Here is a 20,098-nt window from a genome sequence, read left to right as displayed (position 1 = left end):
TTCTGTAGCCAGAACAGGCTCCTTTCCAAGAAAGCGCGAGCCGTCAGTAACTCACGGGCATGCCCTGGAATCCTGGGTCTCCCTTGGGCCCTGACACCCCAGGGGCTCCTGGCCAGCCGGGTTGTCCTTTTTCACCTTTCAGTCCGTCCAGCCCGGGGAGCCCTGGGGGGCCCATTGGTCCCGGGAGCCCTAAGGGGAGAGACGAGAGTCACACGTTTAGGCTGGAGGGTGATGCTCTGTGCAAGTGGCACGGCTGCCACCAGCTGCCCCTGAGAAAGAGACCAGGCAAGTCCTGGAAGGCAGGAAAGATGTTCACACAAACGCCAGTACTGCCCTGACAGAATGTTCGGGACAGGGGGCCCGGGCCACCACCTCTGGAGTCCTGGCCTCAGGAAGGCTGTGCCAGCCGTGCCAGCAAGACAAACGGCAGCAGCACAGACGTCCAGGCCTCTCCTCTAACGTCCTTTCCGGAGTCTCCCTAACTGCTTAAACTCCTTGACAGAAAGGACACGCGGAGGTCTTCTGCCCAGTGGAGGCCAAAACACAGATTCAAGCAGTAATAAATACTGTTAGCTTCTAAGTAAAAGTCCAGCTGAGAATTTAATTGTTCCCTTATTTCCTGCACGCTGATTTCTTCTTGTGAATTCTGCCCCAGGCCCCAAAGCTGACACCTGGCAAGGCCCCTTACCTGGCAGGCCGGGCTGGCCCTGGGGTCCTCGGTCTCCTTTGGGCCCCTCCACGGGGTGTCCTGGAGCTCCAGGCAGTCCAGGATGTCCTTGTGGCCCCGGAGGACCCGCGAATCCTTGTTCTCCTTTGGGTCCAGGAATTCCTGGGGTCCCGGCTAATCCTGGGAAACCCACATCACCCTTTGATCCTAAACAAGAAAAGCAGTTTGAGACAGTGGGTTTCAGACAGGCGCTGAGCGCACTGACAGGCAGCCAGGGGTGGGGGCTCCTGGTCCTCCAGGACCCTCACAGGGGCTTTCCAGGAGGGCCCAGGGACAACTGGAGCACACACCCTGCTCACACCACAGCCCAGCCTCACATGCTGAGAACCCGCCCGGCACTCTTCAGATTCTAGAAGAAGTGGTCTGTGGCTGCAGCACTGGGACATGGGCTTAGCGACTGCATCGCTGAAGCTAAGGGTTTGGTCCGTCCACAGGTGCGTGGACACTGTGTTATATCCACACACTCGGGCTTGGGTTAGCAGTGAGAGGGATGAACAATCAGTAAGTACACTGGCAACACAGAGGGGCTCCAACGCAAGCGTGGCGGGATTCCAAGGACACACTGCAGACTTTTGGGCTGATGGGTGTGCCCGCCACCTTGAAGATGAGGCTATCCTCGTAGGTACACACACAGGGCAAAGCTTATCACACTACACGCTTTAAATACATGTGTTATCTTGTCCGCCAAGGACAATTCAATAAGCTGTTTTTAAAAACAAGAAAAATAAGAGCTTGTAGAAAAACCTCCATGTTTAGCCTTAAACATATTAACCAAGATGTGTCAATAAAAATAATGAAATGCTGGGGTTATTTCAAGGTTATTAAGAAAATGTAGAAAGAGGATGACACAGGGTCAAGTCCTGCTCGGTCACAGAGCTACTCCACTGCCTTCCCAAGGTGGTGGATTGGAACACAAGGTGTGGAGGGCAGTTCTCCCGGGGCGGAAGGATGTGTCCACTGGAGTGGACAGGACTGGACAGCTAAGTAAGGAAAGGCTGGGCAGAAGCACGTCTCAGCTCCCGTCCTAGAGGCCCCCAGACTGCACCAGCCCACCCTTTGAGAGCTGGTGTGTCCAGTGCAGGACCAAAGGCCACACAGGGAAGGCTCTGGGCTGGCCTCGGGAGAGCCTGGGCCCGGAGTGGCAGAGCCACCATGTGCCCTGCTTCATCTGAGCTGATATCAAGCCGGCTGGGCCCTCTCCCAATTCTCAGCAATGACCCCAGATCACTCAGGACCCCTCAGCCTTGTCCCAAGTGTGTGTGCCCTCCACAGCTGTGGTCACCTGCAGCGTTCCTTCCAACAGGGCATGTGTGGCTCATCTCTCTCACACTTCCGGCCTCTGCCTTTTCTTTCTCATTGAATGCTGAGGGAGAAGCCTGTGCCACGACCTCCCCACCTCTCAAGGGTGCTCAGCAGTGAGCTCCGCAGGGCTGCTGGAGGCATCTGAGCCATGGCCCGTGTGACATCCTATCCTGCCTTCACGTAAATACGGCTTGTTTTAGAAAGTAACAATTTTGATATTCTGATTCTAAGCCCCAAAATGATGGGGATTTCCCACTCCACTGGATCTTATAAAACTAGTCCAAATAGAAGAATTTCTGATGTGAGTACGGGGCACACTATTTCAACCACCACGGAGATGGCGTGACCAGGCGTCTCTAGTGGGACAACCCTCTGGACTCCGAATCTATCCTCCATGTCACTGCTGCCTCGCTAAGGGGATGTTGATGCCTGCAGAGCACAGCCCGGCGTGTGGCAGTGGGCAGCGGAAAGGGACAGCACGCTGGGCAGGGGTTACCTTTGTCTCCTTTGGTCCCTGGAAACCCTGGGAATCCTCTTCCTGGCAGACCTGTGAGGCGAGGGCAAAAAGCCATGTTTCTGTTAAACAACCAGTTGGCAGCAACTCTGAGCTAACACCAAACACCTACCACACACATGAACATTAGTTAATAGCACCTTGGGGATAAAACAAAATTCCTCAGTCGTTGTCAAGTAAGATGAGCGTCCCTGGAAATCCATTACTTGGTACCTCTCCCTAAGCCCCCTTCAGCTCAGAACCTCTAGGCACTTAGCAGGAAAGACCTGTGGGGTGAGTGCCCACTTCTGCGGGCTGTCTAGGGATACCCAGATGACCTCCTCACACCACCGCCCAGCTGATCACTATTCTTACAGCAGGTGAAGGCTGGGAAGCAGGGCATACCTGGTTCACCCTTCTCTCCCGCTGACCCTGGGATTCCGTCACTGCCGGGCTCTCCTTTCTGGCCAGCTGGGCCAGTGGAGCCAGGCTGCCCAGGAAGTCCTGGAAGAGAAAGGCCACATCAGCCATATGCAGAGAGAGCCTCCCCCACACCCTGCCATCCACATAAAAATGGTCATCCTTTAAGGAAGCTATTCCTTCCTGGCATCCCTGAGGTCAGTACTAAAATCCCTTCTCAAAGGACCCTCTGTGCTGTCAACATCACCCCTGAACTCTCAGCCAGGAAGGCTGGTGAGAAGGGAGAGCAGACACCTCCCAGCCACAATAGCCAGAGATAGTTTGGAGACCTGGTCCTAGTTCCTAACTGGTGACAAGACCTCAAAAAGGCCCCATAAGTCCCTCAGACTTAATCTGTCCATCTGCTGATTGGAGGGACAGAGAGGTGGCCTCTGGTCAGCCCTTCAGCAGCATCCTAGGGCCTAAGTCCCCTCCGCATGGGCCACTCCCTGGGTCTCTGGAGTGCCCGTCCCTGGCAGCTCCTGTCCACCTGTCCAGCAGGGCCTCTACCTGCTTCTCCTTTGATGCCAGGAATGCCGTCCAGTCCCGGGAGGCCTTTGTCTCCCTTTTCTCCGGGCTGCCCAGGGCTTCCTAAAGAAAAAGCAAGACCCAGCTCACCTGTAAGTTGGGAGTCTGTCTTCTCTGAGCCCCGTGTTTAGGAGGAGGCCTCGGCCCACCTACCTGGATAGCCGACACTCCCCGGAGACCCTTTGGAGCCTGGAGACCCCGGCATCCCCGGGATCCCAATGCTTCCCTTTTCTCCCTTCTCTCCAGGGCTTCCTGGGAAACCTACCAGCCCCTGGTCTCCCTGTGAGTAAAGAGCAAGAGTGTTAATTTCACATCTGTGTCTGGACATTTTGGGGCAATGAATATTGCTCTGCAGATTCCACCACCCACTTCTCACCAAAGAATCCAAGTCCACCTCTGAAAACAGAGAAGACACTTCACACGAAGCTGCCAACTGTCTTGTCTGCTTCCCCCCAGGGTAGCTGCCCCACCCTGACCTCCTGCTGAGTCTCTAGTTCTTCCTTGGGGGGCATGAGTAGTGACTAGAAGGGGGAGGAGAGGCAGTTTCTAATACGCTGGGGGCAGCTCGGCACCCGTAGCTCAATGGGTAGGGCACCAGCCACATTACCGGGGCTGGGGGATTTGAACCCGGCCCAGGCCTGCTAAATAACAATGACAACTGCAACAACAACAACAACAAAAATAGCCAGGCATTATGGCAGACACCTATAGTCCCAGCTACTTGAGAAGCTGAGGCAAGAGAATCACTTAAGCCCAAGAGTTTGAGGTTGCTGTGAGCTGTGATGCTACAGCACTCTACTGAGGGTGACATAATAAGACTATCATTTCAAAAAAAAGAAAAAAAATACTCTAGGGGTATCATTGTAGCCTATGGCTCACTGGATGTGCAGAGACAACAGATGAACATTCCTCAGGACGCGTTTCCACCAAGAGGGGTGGAGGGGACATTTGCACAGAGGGTGCTGGTTACCTTGGGCCCGGGCAGCCCGGGAACACCGATGCCAGGGGGGCCTGCCTGCCCCTTTTCTCCCTTTGAGCCTTTCTCTCCAGGTAGTCCAGGGAGCCCCTGCTGGCCTGGGATGCCAGGCACACCTTTTTCTCCAGGCGTTCCTGCAAGTACAGACCGCAACTAGAACGAGGGACTAGCCAGTGCTAGTATTAAAAATGACAAAGCACCTTGACAAAAATGAGGTGACAGAACTTGGGTCTCTTCATTTATCAACTTGAAAACCAGCCAGCCAGCTGTCAGCCACCCCAGTCACAGCAGGGCCACCCTAGGAAAATTCCTCCTGTCCTCTAAAGACCAGCATTTTACCAAGAGAGAGGAGAAGTGCATGAACTTCTTAGAATATGTACCCTCTCAGCAGTATATGAACCGGCCCTTCAGTCCTCTATTACCCGATCCACTCTCACTAACCCAATCACCCCCAGGGCACAGGGGCAGCTGCAGGGGACGCGCCCTTGGCTCGTGATGTGTGCTGGGAGCCACGCTTACTTGTAAGCAGGCGTGACCTGCATGCTAGAGGTTTACCTTTCAGGTGATAGCAGCACTTGTAGAAACCTAGGAGAGTCCTGTCCTGACTTTGACCTTTCTGGGCAAGTTCTGAGAAGTGTCACCACCCAGACCTTCTCCCTCGTCCCTCTCTCTACAGGTGCTGTCACTACAGTGGACCCGATGGGCAAAGCACTAAGGCTGACTGGGACAGAGGGGTCCAGAGGATTCTCCTGAACTAGGACAAAGGGCTCCAGAGGCAGGAGCTTCTGTAACTGACAGACCTGGACGGAGAGCCAGATGTCCAGGACACACTAGCCAAGTGGGCAGCCACATGGAGATTGTCAGAAGCTGTTGTGCCCAGCCCATGTTTTGTTTTATTAAACAGCCACCCGCCTGTCTGTACACAGGAGTGAGCACGTTCATGCGTGTCAAAGACACAGCTTCCCAGGTGGCGTACACCCCAGAGGGGCAGGATCTCATCTGCAGACACGCCCCTGAGTACTCACGTGCCCTGAGTACTCTACACGCACACATGTTAGTAGATGCTTCTGGACGTGCATTACCTGGCAGGCCCATTCCACCAACAGACCCTTTGGGTCCAGGAAGTCCAGGAGCACCTGGGGTTCCACTTATGCCTGGGTCGCCCTTAGGTCCTACAATAAGACAGAGAACAATCCAGCAGGCTGCCACCTGCAGGGAGGGGTGCTGGGAGACACCTGGGCATGCTGGGAATCCAAGAGCCACAGTGTACCTGGATATCCGGGCTGCCCCACCTGCCCGTCCTTTCCGGGCACTCCTGGGGTACCAGGGTCTCCCCGAGATCCTTTTTCACCAGCTGGTCCAATTTGTCCTAGATATCACAGATAAAAGCAACGATGACCCACATCTGCTGCTGGAAAAGCAAGTGGTCACAAGAACTCGGTGGGTTTGTGTCACTCCTGGAGAACCAGCTCTGCCTGCCCAGCTTGCCTTTCTCTCCTTGGTCGCCCTTCTGTCCCTTCATGCTGCCCATGTCCACCTTGTCCATAGACCCAGGCATGCCGGGGAGACCGACGTCCCCCTTGTCACCTTTGAAGCCAGGGTCTCCCCTGGGTCCCGAGGAACCTGGGAAGCCGGGGTCCCCTACAGAGGAGAGAGAACGGAGCAGTGAGGCAAGGCACGCAGCTGAGGACTTGCGCTGGCTGGGAGAGTGGCTGCTAAGAAGGTAGGCAGAGCCAGTGACTCGCCCCAAAATGGTACTAAATGCTGAGCATGTGCATTACACAAAAAATCTGAAACCAAGCAAACGAACAATCAAGCCATTTTCTAAATTTCATCAGTTGCTAGGAATGCGAATGCATTAAAACTTGGCTTACTGGTTTAGGTGATTTGCATTTTTTCACCTTCCTAAGATCTTTATCGCCCCTGTTCATTTTGTCTTCAACTTCTACACAATTATAGAGCGAATTTTCCTGTTCTACTGCAAGGATGACTTTTTCTTTTTTTGAGATGGGGTCTTGCTTTGTCACCCTGGACAGAGTGCCGTTGTGTCAGTCTAGCTCACAGTAACCTCCAACTCTAAACTCAAGAGATCCTCCTGTCTCAGCCTCCCCAGTAGCTGGACTACAGGCCCCACAACAATGCCCAGCTAGGATTTCTATTTTTAATAGAGATGAGGTCTCACTCTTGTTGAGACCGGTCTCAAACTCCTGAGCTCAACAAGTGACTACTTTTTTACCTTGTACTCAAAGTCAAATTTCTCTTTGAAAAAACTATTATGGGCCAATTTCAAATGATAAGAAAATACATGAAAATTAGGAATTGTAAAGCTACCCCATTTGCTAATTTGATCCTAAGGACTGGCCTCTGTGCCCTGGCACAACTGCAGGGTCCCCAATTTCTCAGACAGCATCCCGGCTGTGCTCAGATGTGCCCCACCCTTCCGAGTCCACCAGGCACTGTACACCTCGGACGCCCACTGGACAAGGGGTACACCTCTCCCAGCCCCCACTTGATCTTTCATCACCTCTTGAAATGAAACATAATTTAGACAATTTGAGAATTTCCCAAGGGGTGCCAAGAGAGACACAGATTCTCACCTTTTTCACCCGGTAATCCTGGAGAACCCAGTGGTCCCGGAGAGCCTGGCTGCCCGGGGGTCCCCATGACGCCCATCTCTCCCTTAGAACCTGTGGCCAGAGGGGAGGACCACAAAAAGAATGAGGTACAGCCTGTTTCCTCATCATCAATTGAGCCAGAAGTTTGAAAAACATTTACCTGGAAACCCAGGGATTCCAGGTGTCCCCTGCTGTCCAGGAAGGCCAGGGAGCCCCGACTGTCCTGTCAAGCCAGGAAGTCCTTGGGCACCTTTATCTCCCTTAGGGCCTGGCATGTCTAGTCCGGGAAATCCAGGGAAACCCTTCTCTCCTTTTATTCCAGGAGGGCCTGAGGTTGGGTGAAATGCAAATCATTTTCAGCAGAATTTTACAACTCATTTTTCCTGTACCATTTTTCACTGATCGTTTTACCCTATCCTCCCATCACCACCTGAGATCATTACTGTTAAAGTCAATGGTAGCTTCCAGATACGGACATACTTAGCTTAAACTGTCTATAACTTATTACCCTGTTTCCCCGAAAATAAGACAGTGTCTTATTTTAAGGTGTGCTCCCAAAGATGCACTAGGTCTTATTTTCAGGGGACGTCTTATCTTTCCTGTAAGTAGGTCTTATTTTCAGAGGATGTCATATTTTCAGGGAAACAGGGTATGCCTCCCATGGAAAGATAATGTAAAAACATCATTTTGATAAAATTTTAGAAGTTACTGAATATACAACAACGGGCATATCTGTTTGGCACATAAACCAACCCCAGAGGGAGGAAAGCACAGAAATCTGTGACTACATTTAAGCCAAAAAGCAAACCTAATTTTACAAACTAGAATTTACTTTTTTTCCCTTTAATTTCACAAATCATGTGAATCTCCCCTCATGCAGACTCCTGTGACACCTCTCACGCCATCGTGAGCATGCTTTCGAGGAGGGATAATTCTAGAAGAATGTCACTTCACCTGATGCCCCAGGGGGTCCCTGTCCTCCAGGGGGCCCCCTAACTCCAGGGGGGCCCACTCCTGGAGCTCCTGGAGATCCTGCAGGGCCTGGCAATCCAGGAGGTCCCTGGTCACCTGGAGGGGAAAAACCGGGTGTCAGTTGCAGAAAACAGTAGCAGACGCAACCCACTTACACAACAGGAATCATGAGCTCCAGCCTAGGATTTTCACCATTCATTCAACAAACATGCTCTGAACATACCTAGCAGGCACTCTGGAAATGCAAAAATAAACATAGCCAGCCTTGAAGAGTCTAGATGGATAGACTCTGTAGGGAGTTACCTCTGATCCCCTGAAGCCCAGGGGGCCCGATTGCTCCGTGTTCTCCAGGAACGCCTGGTGCCCCGATGTTGCCCTTCTCTCCAGGTGTGCCCGGAATGCCAGGAAGCCCTGGCAAGCCTTTGAGTCCTGGGAGACCAATTCCAGGCTCCCCCTGAAAATCCCCAAAGCACAGAGAAGCAAATTGACCAAAAAAGTTGTCATAGTCTCCCCTCCAAGGCTGACCACCTCCTTCAGTTGACCTAATTTTCATGGAGTGGACATGCACCACACGTACATATCAATACAGTCGGCCCAGTCCCTTCTGGTGACCACCTCCATATAGTGACCAAGCCATTACAGCCCCTGGGTCACCAGCTTGCAGAGGTTCCACTGTGTTTTTATGAAGCCAATGGCATAAGAGGAGACTAGATACTGCCAATGCATTTAGTAGATACAACCCTTTTCAAAAGCTGGCAAACCCTCCTCACACCTATTATTTCCTTTCGATCTCATCACATGCCCTAAAGGTGGGTAATTTTTATTGTTTCATTTCACGGGGGAGGAAACCAAGCCTTCCCCCAGGGCCCCTGACCTGAGCTTCTCCCCTCAGCTCTGCTGCCTGTGCCTGTGATGAAAGCTGACCCTACAAAACTGACAAGACACCAACGAGGACCTGTGAGCAGCTAACTGAAAGCTTCCTAAGAGGTGGAAAGTTCCAGAGTGTTTGTATACATGAAGGTTTCCAACTGAACTCATAAAACCACCCCACGAATCCAGGGTGCCCACAAACACAGGAGACTAGGAATAAAGGAAAGACTTTGTGGAGCCAGGGCACACGCGGGCAGCCTCGGTTCAGTGACCACCCTGGTGTCGTCAGAAGCGCAAGTAGGTGGCCATGACATCACAGTCTCCACTCTGCAGGTGACACGCCCAGGTTAGGGTGAATGGACACCGGGGTATCATAACTCCTCTCCATGTCCCAGTAGAAAATTTGCAAAAGGAAGGAAACACATCCAAAGGATTCTTGGGAAAGCACAGTATTTTAAATCACAAATCAAATCCTGATTCCAATTCTATCTGGCACTCACTAATTCCTGAGCCTCCTGTGCTTAAAGTGATCCATGTGCCACCAGAGTAGCTAAATTTTCAAATCAAATGTAGATTATAAAGGGAAGTCGGTGCATGTTGTATGAAGACAGACTTCTAGAGCCTTCTCTCCAGGCTCTGCCAGGCAGAGGAGGCACTGTGATGCCAGACCTTTCCCTGGAAGAAGCTCCCGGGACCAGAGGCACCTGCCCTCTCCTGATAGAGAGGGAGCCACCCACCTGCTGCTGCCCTTGGCAAGTTCATCTATCACCCTAGGCCCTTTCTCCCATTTAGCACCAACACCTTCCAGCAATTTCACTTCTATTCCTTATAACCCGATCAGGAAAGGATGGGGCAGGGAAGCTACAGCCTCAAGGCTGTGGCCCTCCAGATCCCCAAGTGCAGTCCCTCCCCTGAATTCAAACTTCCCAGAACTGAAATCTGGACCAGTGACAAGGCCACCCTCGGGGGTCCAGCAGGCCCCACCCCACTCATTTAATGCCCACTCACACTTGCTGAGCAGAATTTCAAGTACAGGCAAGTTGGCAGAAGAATATTTGGGGCAAAGAGACCCCTAAAGTCACACTAGCCCAGTGTTCTCAAGCTGGAGCTCCTCTGCCCCCAGGTGGCATCTCCCATCATCTGGAGTGTTTTCAGTTGCCATAAGGTAGGGTGGGCTGCTCTCTTGATGTGCCACGGATAGAGGCCATAATGCCACTGCAAAGGCCCTTCCAGGCACAGGTGACCCCACAGAAGGGAGTTGTGCACCCAGAATGCCCCCGTGCCAAGGCTGAGGACCCTGTACTCTGAGAAGCACCCCCCACAACCAGGCTGGCTGTGGTTTCTTTATGACAAAGGCTTTCGAGAGCTTTCCTCTGTCACTGCCTGTGAGAAATGTACTTTGCAATGAGGTGCAGCACACACCCCTGCCAGGACAGCTAATCAAGTTTCCTGAGCCTGAAACAAATGTCTCCCCCTGAAACATTCACTGCCACGTACTGTGCATGCGGGGACTTTCTATTCTGTGCCATCGCACTGGAACACAAAGCATGCCGGTCAGCATATCTGTGAGATTAATAGCCCACGTCTAATGTGTCCAATTAATAAAAAAGGATGAGGTGGAGATGGCAATCCAGGCAATGTCTGCACCCACCTTCTGGCCCTGCAAACCTGGGCTGCCAGGTAAGCCATTAAATCCGGGGCGGCCTGGGCTCCCAGGAGGTCCCACATCTCCAGGTAAGCCATCAACACCTGTTTGGAAGAGTCAAAACAATGGTCCCAGTCACAACACCACTCCTCACTTGTCCTGCCCTCTGAGAGTGGCTCTGAGTGTCTAGGCGAACCCAGCCACCCCACACCTGCCCCCTCTTCTCTCTCAGGATGATTCCTTCCTGCCCTTCTTTTCTGTTCTCACCAAGCTTTTTTTTCCTGCCCTGCTCCCCAGTAGGAACAATGTTGGCATTTGCAGGCTGAGAAGGGCACTCTGGACTCCCCACTCTCAGGGTGTGGCCCCAGGGGCCATAGCATCATTGTCCCCTCGTGAAAAATGCAGGCTCCACAGATCTGCTAAGTTCTGCTTTTTAACAAGGTCACAGGTGATCTGTGGACATGGTCAAGTTTGAAGAACACTTCAGACCACTGACTCTCAACTAGGGGTCACCTAGGACATGTGACAACTGTCTGGCCCTACCCCCAGAGGCTCTGATGGGCTTTGATTCATTTATTTTTAGAGATGGGGCTCACTATGTTGCCCCAGGTTGGCCTCGAACTTCTGGGCTCAACAAATCCTCCTACCTCAGTCCAAGCAGCTGAAACCACAGGTATGAGCCACTGGGCTCCACCCTGACCAGCTTTTTAGCAGATACCCACATGGTGCTGATGGGCAGTGAAGTTGGCAACCTTGAGTTTAGACCCTCTCCATGTGACGCTCAGGTCTCCCCCACATTTGGTGACTCAGAAGCTAGCACAGGCAAGGCCTGACTTGTACATGCTGAGGGCAGCAGAGATGGGGTCTCGCGGAGGTGCACCCCGCCTCCCACCCGTGTGGTGGGAGTCACAGGCTTGGCAAGGAAGCCCTCCACGATGGAAGTGGCAGGACACTCCCGTGGGACTCCCGTGGTAGGTCCCTGGGCATCGGTCCTTCTTGAGCACAGAGGGTTTGCTGCCCCTGAGCCAGGCAGAAGTAGCCTCATATGTGTGGGCATCACCCTGCTCTCGGAGGAAGAGCTGCTCTTCCCAGTTCTCCAAGCACAAGTCTACACTAGAGTGTGACATAGAGCTCTAGACACAGGTCTGGGAGCCTGGGGACTGGTGACAAAGGCGTGTTGTATAAGGACCAACTTCCTTACAGTACACGCCTCCGTGTATGCTTACAGCACCTTCTTCTCAGCCCTGGAGCCAAGGTCTGTCACGATTAAGTCTCTTAACCCAGGTCCACCCGACAAACAAGGAGACCGGAGCAGAGAGAGGCAAAGCTGCCCTCTTTACTTTGTGTTTTCAGAGGGAAATGACGGTCCTGAAAGGCCAGCACCCCTTGGGGACCCCAGCGGGGGTCTTTCCCCAGGAGCACAGCCCCCACTCTCTGACTCCCACACCCACCCTGGCCCACCCGGCAGACTGTTCATCTTCACGTTTGGTGACAGCAGACCCCTGCCCCTTCAAGGGTGGCCTTTACACAGTGTGCCACCGCGCCAGGCAGCCCCCTGTCTGAGCGCCCCATTCTTCTCAATTACACCTCTCTTCAAAGCACATGACACATTAAGTGACTGAAATCCCTGTGCTGGAAACTGAGAAACTGCGTGGACGCTTTTAAAAGTCCCAGTCACCGACAAAGCAGGGTCACCGACCGGTGCTATTTTTATTATATGGGGTCACTGACGGGTGCTATTTTTATTATACGCTCCCTCCTCTGTCCCCACTAACTCGTGGGTTGTTTTTATTACATGTCAGCCTCCTCTCTGTCCCCATGGCTCCATGGGAGGATACAAGGGGCAGGGCTTATGCTACAGGTTTACCTTTGGGGCCAGGGGGCCCTGGAAATCCGATGCCCGGCTGGCCTACAGAGCCCTTCTCTCCTGGGAGGCCTGGCCTTCCTGGGGTTCCAGGAAAGCCTCGATCACCTGTTGTAAGAAAACCAAGGGTCAGCATGAGAAAAACATGAGGAAGCTCCTGCTGTGCCCAGACCAGCTAGAATTCTCACAGTACCTTGAGGCCCTTGGAATCCTGGAGAGCCTGGGAGTCCTTCTGCTCCAGGAGGCCCCGGTAGGGGAACAACTTTTCCTGCTTCACCCTTAGGACCTGAGGAGGAAAAGCAAAGACACTCGGCCTGCAGCTGCTGCGTGAGCCCAGAGAACACATCCCATTTCTTCCCTCTGCTTTTCTAGAATCTTCCAGAGAGCCACTCTTCTCCTCAAAATGTATGCCCCAAATGATTGAGATGTCTGTTTGACACAGAATTCCTTAAGGGTCAGCATCAGAGTCATGAAAAGCCCAAAAAATCTGCAATACAAAACGGGTGGCAAAAAACAACAACAACAAAAAAAAAAAAAAAAACGGGCAGCCTGGGGTGATGTCTCAGTGAGCCAGCCTGGAGCAGTCAGAACAGTCCTACTGTTCTCTCTGGATTTATCCCTCAAACGCTAAGCTACTCTGAGGCTGACCAAAATCATCTTCACTTGGCAGTAAGTCACCCAAATAACATGATATCTGTTACCAGCGACAGTGCACTTGACTGTGCTCCCAGCAGCAGCTCAGGGAACCACCCGCTATTCCCCAGCCAGGCCTTGCAGGCCCCACTGCCGGGGCACTACACCTGGGACAGCCATGGGGTGTCAGGGCTGGAAGAGCCACTAGGGGTCAGGCCTGGGAGAGCCACTGGGGGTCAGGGCTGGGACAGACACTGGGGGTCAGGGCTGGGAGAGACACTGGGGGTCAGGCCTGGGAGAGCCACTGGGGGTCAGGCTTTAGCCGTTAAGACAGAACCATGGGTCACCTACACGAACATGTGCCCTGAGTCTCCACAAGCCGTGTGGGAATTGCAGAGAGTGGGGCCTCTCAGAGCCTCAGCACACTCTTTATCTACAGACTGTGGGAAATCCACTGAGCAAGCCTAGAAACATCTGCCACCGGCCTCTCCCTGGGAACAGGCTTTGACGGCCACCAAAGCCACACACAGTTCTGGCAGATCAGAGGTTGGCCTTCCAGTCTTGAAGCCAACTGGGCCTAAGGCAAGGAGCCCTCCATCCCATGGATGCGGCCAGCCCCGCCTCTGCAGTCCTCCTGCAGGCCCCTGCTGCTCTTGTGCTGTGAGGACATGTCTGTGCATGCCCTATTTGGCTTTTCTTATGGTAGTTTCTGGCCAAAAAGAAAGTCTAACTCCTTTCTACAGCTCTGAGGACCTCCAGATGCCATGCACATTGGTCAGGTATGTGTGGAGTGTCGAATGGCGTCCCTTGCCAAGTGTCACCCTCCTGTGACAGGTCAGATGGGAGGCATGCCTGGGACCCTTGCTAGACAAAGAGCAACTGTCAGTGGGGCCATAACAGCGTGACGTACTCCGTGACTAAACCCAGCTCAGAACGAGGGTAACAGCAATGCCTGAGAACACGGCACTCGCACCTCCAGTGAAGAACGGCTGATACTTCCTATGCTGGAGGCTCACAGCCTTACCTTGTCTTAATAAGGAAACAGTAACCAGCCCCAGCTGAGGCAGCCACGGTGACTGGGAGGAGCAGCTCAGTTGCCGGGGCGTGATATAATCGCCCCAGAGCCTTTCTTTTTGGGTATTCTGTCTACCAGCTACTGTGTTTTTCAAAGTTTACACATCTTAATCACCCTAAATCCTTTCATTCACTTTTACAGCTTTTTAAAAATGTCTTAGGAATGCACCTTACTCCCTCCTCCCCACACCAGCCATTCTCACGCCAAGGTTTTCTGGAGAACTGGGTGTCTACTGGGAATCACAGTCTAGTAGTCAACTATCAAGCACCTGCTGCATGCAAGGCCCAGGGCCACAGCCTTTTCCACTCTAGCCCTGATAATGTGGGAGTTGCTAGGAAACCTCTGGGCACACTGCAGAAGGGCGGGGACCAAGCCTGTCTGTTTGCCGTCTCTTGTCAGTGTTCAGCATCATGTTGGCACGCAAACCACTCGAAAAACAGCCAGCAGCTAACTGTAACCAACATGGAATTAAACTGCCATCGTGACACAGCTTCTGTGTGTCAGTGGGGAGGCAGAGGTCACATCGCCTGGGACGCACAGAAGCCAAGATGGGCAGGTCATCTGGGAAAAACAGAAAGTCTGAGAGGAAGAAATGGCCTTAGTCTGATGTCACTTCTGAAGGCTGACTTTGGCTGGCACATGCTGCCTGCTTATTTATAAGGAAAGTCGTCCACAAATGTGAGCGGTTTGGGGGCGGCGCCTGCACATTACTTGGCCCATCTTGGGGTGGGGAGCCTGTTTTCTTGAAATCTTCTAATTTCAAGATTGCTATTGTTTAAGCACCAAAGGAGGTAAGAAAAGCTTCGTCTTCCGCTGCTGCCCCCCTTGTAATACAAGAATTTGTTCTGTAAAACTTGGAATCAGTCAAAAAGACGTAGAGGGCCACATCTGACCTTAAGGGTGCAGGTTCCCCACCCGCGCATGGCACCTGCTTCCTGGGAGAACAGCGGCAGAGCATGCACCCCCAGGTCCTCCCGCCCCTGGAGCTGCCCCTTGAGGTGCTCAGGTCTTACCTGGAAGGCCTGGGGACCCAGGGCTCCCGGGAAAGCCTGCTTGTCCTTTGTCACCAATGGGACCGATAGGACCAAACCCTGAAGGTCCAGGGGGGCCGACGTCACCACGACTGCCGGGAAATCCCACTCCTCCTGGGGGACCACGTTCTCCTTTCAATCCTATGGAACCCTGATGGGGAAAGAGGGAGAAGGTTATCAGCAGACACACTGGCACCCCGTCCCGGTCACATTCTTCTGCCATTATAGTAAATGAATCCCAGAGCTTAACCGCTCACCTGAGCAACCCTCCCGGGAAGGTCACCTCAGTTAATAAGTGACACTAGCATTCTTCCCCTCAACTGGGCAAACATTCTCCCTTCCTCAACCTACTCGGGGAGATATGCAAGATAGTAAGAGGTTTCTATCTGGAATCTTCTTTTAAACAGTAACACGAATACCCCTAAGTTTGGATTCACCTCCTGCACAAGGTGAAAAGATAGGAATACATGTCTGCATTGTTTCCCCACACGCAGCTGGAGCCCGGCCTGTTATCTGTGTACCTCCATGCGGTCCACACCCAGGTTGACAGACCTGAGTTGTGAACCATGAAACAAGTTCATTGCATGCATCCCCATCCAAATAAAAATACATAGTTTATTATTTGCATACTCAACATTTGTAAAATTCAAGTTCAAAGCCTGGAAATGAACATACCGGAGAGCCTTTGGGGCCGGGAAGACCTGGATGGCCGTCTCTTCCGGGAGACCCGGCTCTCCCTGGCATGCCGGGCTGGCCTGGAAAACCAGGGTCTCCTTTGTCCCCTTTGAGCCGCAAGTCAAAATAAATCTCTCCAGGCTCTCCCTTGGCTCCGGGCTGGCCCATCAGCCCTGGTGCACCTGGTGGGCCCTGCAAGAACAAAGTGTTGTGATACCATAGGACAGGCATCCCAACACACCAGTGACAGCAGCACAGGCAACAAGGCTCTCGGGAGCCGCCTTCTTGAAAACGGTCACTTCATCGGCTCTCACCATTCCTTTTCTAGAAACAAGCCAGTAAGTCTGTGACAAAGCCCTGGTCGGCTACATTTCTTACATTTTTCTGAAAACCCTCATATTTATTAGACATTCCAAACAGAGGTGAGGGCAGGCCAGGGGGTGCTGGCATGGCCTTGGGCATTCAGCTCTTAGAACGGCCTCAGGCGACTCTTTCTTTCCCTGACCACTGTTATCAGTCCTGGTGGCGCCGGCACCTGTCAGGAGGTGCTGACATGGCATGCAGAGATGGCTTCAGAGTGCAGGTGGCAGTGGGAGCACAGGAGGGTGAGGATAGCCGCAGTTCTGCAAGTCTGGCCATCCCTGACACAGGGCAGCTTTCCTTTCATGCTCAGGCCCCAAATTTCAGAAGAGAAAGAACTTCCAGGGCAGCAGCGAGAGAAGACAGTGGGAAGGGAGCACGGGCCACTCCAAGAGCAGCTATTTTGGGAGCCAGAAGAGCTGAATGGACCCTCCCCAGAGACACAGGCTGGGCTGTGTTTCAGTTCCTGGAAAGTGAAATCTGCCAGGCACTCGCGCCCACCAGACGTCTCTGAGGATCCTGAGAAGCCGGGGATCACAGAGAAAAGGGTTTCGAATCCCTGCTTCCGTGTCCTATTCTCTAGGGCCTGGGAAAGGCATCTTCAGACTCCCTGCTGACAGGACAGAAGCTAAACTCTAGTACAACTCCTTTGATCTGGATTCCTTTCCATAAACTCCTCCCAAAGGTTCTTAGATACATGTGAATCACAGGAGTACACAAGTAATACAGACTTGTCAAGGAAGGGGCCGGACAGCAAGGAGAGAATTTGTACAACCGTTAGATTCTACAGGCAGCTGCTGTGCTTTAGGTGCCTGCTGCCCTGTACGTGTCACCTCTGATCCGTTATTACGCCTGCGAGGAAAACACCAAAACCAGAACTCAGCAGAGGGAGATGTGGACACTCCACAAGTCAGAGGCGCTGGGGCTGGGTACCATGTCTGCATTTCTGCTGCAAAGCCTGTGCTTTATGGCCACACCCATTGGTACTAACTGGACTGAGAGGCTGAGCTTGGGAAAGTTCTGTGCCCTACTAAGTCAGACGAGGGGCAGGTTTGGGTCTAACCTACATGGGACTGACTTATTCTCATGCCCACATTGCTTTCTTTGAGCTGAAAGAATGCAGGCTGAAGAGGGGGGCAGACCTCCTCCCTAAGCTGACTAAGATAACTGACTCCCGGAAACACAGCCAACACCAGCCAGCAGGCTTCTAGCAGTCTGGCAAGAGTCAAAGCGACTCTCTGCACTGCTCAATATTAGTTAGAAATTTAAATGAGGTAACACAGAATCCAATCCTTTGGTCTCACTAATCACATTTCAAGGGCTTAATAGCCATCTCAGGCCAGTGGGTGTCAGATGGAGCATCACGGAAGAATGTTCTCCTGCACGGCCCCAGCTGGCCTGAGCTAGAATGTCCCTTAACCCGAGACACTACCCTTGGTCTACTGAGGAACAGTGGGAGACCCAAGAATGGCAACAAATTATTTCCACAAGCCACCTGCCAGAGATTTTAGCAGAGAGTTACAGAGAATTCCGTACTTTGTTGAAAGGCACTGGGTACTTTTAAACGATTTATCTTGAGCTGATATTGGCTCCTCAGCATCCTTAATGCTCCTCCACCAAGGCCCTCCTGTCTGCACAGTTCACTGTCTTGTACGTGCGCAGTCCTCCTTCTAGAAACTTCCCTGCTCATGACAACGTGTTTGTAGATCTCTCTGTCCACTTGTACCTAAGGGCTTTGAGGGCAGGGCCAAACTTTCTATCTTTCTACCCTTGATGTCTGCAACCAAGACGACGCTGGAGGACGTGTCTGCTGAACTGGCAATATTCACAAATAAAAACACATCCTGTGAGAAATTATAACCAACGTGTATTCTTCTCAACCCAAAAGCATCCGTTATTCTGTGGTGATTATTCATGGCCTAAAAACAAAGCTTTCCAATACTACAGATCGGGTGAGAAAGTGTAAGCCTTTATTTCACCATCATTCTACTGAAGGGAGAAATCAAGATTTTTAAAACAGTGACCCTGGTGACTCACATGGTTTCTTCGCCACAGAATGGTTCAAAGGTGTTTTGATTCAGATCCCTTAAGATAAATGCTGAATAAGCAAATACCGCCTTGAAAAGGTAGCCCTGATGTGTTAAGTGGAGAAGGTCTCAGTGGGAAGCCAGGAAGGGCAGGTTTCCCTACTCCTCCCAGCAACCCCAATCCTTGAAACTGGCTCAGACTGACTTAGGCTTCTCACCTCCCTCTGGGTCAGCCTTATGCAATGTCATCCTTTCCCAAAACCAAAAACACTCAGCTTTCAAAAGGAGATGTCACAGACTGTCCCAGGCTGACCCTGAGGCTGTCTCAGTCACCATTTCTTCACTTTGGCGGCTCCCCAACGGGCTCTGTGGGCTCTCAGGTGCCTCTTTCAGCCTCCAGCCAAATTCAAAATCAGAGAACCTCATTTGTGAGCTGGTTAAATCATGGAATTATGACATAGCTTCAAATAAAAGAACAATGGCGACCTTTTCATTCAGTTATTTACCCATAACCCCAGGTCTAGAGCCTTCACCCATCCCGTGGGAATGGACACAGAGAGAGCAGAGTTTTGCTGCGTCTTACTTTTCCTTATCGTGACTTCTCCTCAGGGTCTTTCTCACTCTCTCGTTTTTCCCCCCCCTTCCCATTTTTATTAGATTTAAGGTGTGGGGGTGGGTGTCTGGATTGAGTTCCAGCCAGATGGGGCAGGAAGTCCACCAGGAAAGCCAGGGAGATAAAGGCAGTGGACAGAGGTCAGTTAAAAGCTTCTTTTCTGCTTCCTCAAAGTCTTTGATCCCAGCTACAGTCAGCGCTTCCCAGTTATTTGAACTCCTAATTTATTTAGAAAGATTTTAAACAATTGCAACTTCCAGCCCAGCTCTCCAGACACCAAGGAAGCTCTGGAAAGCAGAATCCCGGATATAACTTCAAAAGGAGAAAACTCTTGCTGAATTCCAGCGGCTTCATTCCTGTTTCCACTCACTCCTTCCCTGGCCCTCCTTCATGGACGCTTCCAGCAATATCTTAAAAAGTTTAAAAAATTGGGAAGACTCACACCTTGGGTCTTCCCCTTTGCCAGAAGCGCCGGTGCTTTTTACTCCTTCTGTATTCCTTTCTGTCTAATAAAATCCTGTCTTCCCACTGAAAAATTTTTTTAATTTGAAGAACTACATCAGAAAAGGATCATGCTAAGGATTTGACTTTCACTTTCTGACAAAAAGAAAAAAGAAGAAAAGGTAATGAAAGGAATTGTGAGAGCTTACAAAAAGCTTAGAAGAACAAAGAAACAAAACCACAAGAGGAATGGCGTGCCACAGGCCTGACAGCTTCAAACGCAGACCCATCACGTGTGATAAAATAGTGTCCATCAACAGTTAACATTGTCTTCCGTCTCCTCTATTTAATGGCTTCTTTTAAAACCAACAAGGAAAGCTAAGAAGCTGGTATTTTTTTAACTGAAAAGTTTCATGTTGGTGTGTTTGAGATTTAAAATGAAAGATATTATACGATGGACCTGGCGATGGGAATTTTCAAAATACCTATCTGTAGGAAGAATGAAAATATATTTCACATCCCTGGAAGGAAATAGGTCACTTTTCCTTGATTTGTCTGTAGAAACTATTTACGGTGAACTTCCTTGCTAACAGGTATGACCTGGTGCAATGCTACCAGCCACGGTAATGCAGAGAGACAGCTTGCCTCTGCATAGAGGTGACTCTTGTGACAATGTTTGTTTCAAGAAATCCCTGAGGCCCTGCAGAAGGACACTTCCTCCTCCAGCTGCACCTGAACACAGGTGAGCAACCGTGTTCTTGCTCTGCGAGAAGAACAGCGGCTGGGCGTCGG

The 20,098-nt window shown here is 51.7% G+C and overlaps 1 protein-coding gene across 2 annotated transcripts in view; it reads right to left on the bottom strand.

Annotated features, from left to right (window-relative positions):
- Positions 1-20,098, bottom strand: part of COL4A1 (collagen type IV alpha 1 chain) — a 143,108-nt gene that overhangs the window by 16,556 nt on the left and 106,454 nt on the right. For both annotated transcript variants that reach the window (XM_053563522.1, XM_053563523.1), the window contains 19 exons: positions 15,866-16,057; positions 15,173-15,341; positions 12,645-12,737; positions 12,455-12,559; positions 10,594-10,691; positions 8,376-8,526; positions 8,055-8,168; positions 7,261-7,428; positions 7,083-7,172; positions 5,974-6,126; positions 5,756-5,854; positions 5,568-5,657; positions 4,480-4,619; positions 3,663-3,789; positions 3,492-3,572; positions 2,928-3,026; positions 2,526-2,576; positions 689-874; positions 56-189 (listed from right to left, as the gene is read on the bottom strand). In XM_053563522.1, the coding sequence (XP_053419497.1) occupies positions 56-189; positions 689-874; positions 2,526-2,576; positions 2,928-3,026; positions 3,492-3,572; positions 3,663-3,789; positions 4,480-4,619; positions 5,568-5,657; positions 5,756-5,854; positions 5,974-6,126; positions 7,083-7,172; positions 7,261-7,428; positions 8,055-8,168; positions 8,376-8,526; positions 10,594-10,691; positions 12,455-12,559; positions 12,645-12,737; positions 15,173-15,341; positions 15,866-16,057 (2,340 nt within the window). The remainder of the gene's footprint in view (positions 1-55; positions 190-688; positions 875-2,525; positions 2,577-2,927; positions 3,027-3,491; positions 3,573-3,662; positions 3,790-4,479; positions 4,620-5,567; positions 5,658-5,755; positions 5,855-5,973; positions 6,127-7,082; positions 7,173-7,260; positions 7,429-8,054; positions 8,169-8,375; positions 8,527-10,593; positions 10,692-12,454; positions 12,560-12,644; positions 12,738-15,172; positions 15,342-15,865; positions 16,058-20,098) is intronic.

The sequence above is a fragment of the Nycticebus coucang genome, chromosome 15 (genome assembly GCF_027406575.1).
Source record: "Nycticebus coucang isolate mNycCou1 chromosome 15, mNycCou1.pri, whole genome shotgun sequence".
Taxonomy (NCBI): domain Eukaryota; kingdom Metazoa; phylum Chordata; class Mammalia; order Primates; family Lorisidae; genus Nycticebus; species Nycticebus coucang.
Note: the sequence above shows the minus strand (reverse complement) of the source record. Positions and strands in the feature narration are given on the sequence as shown.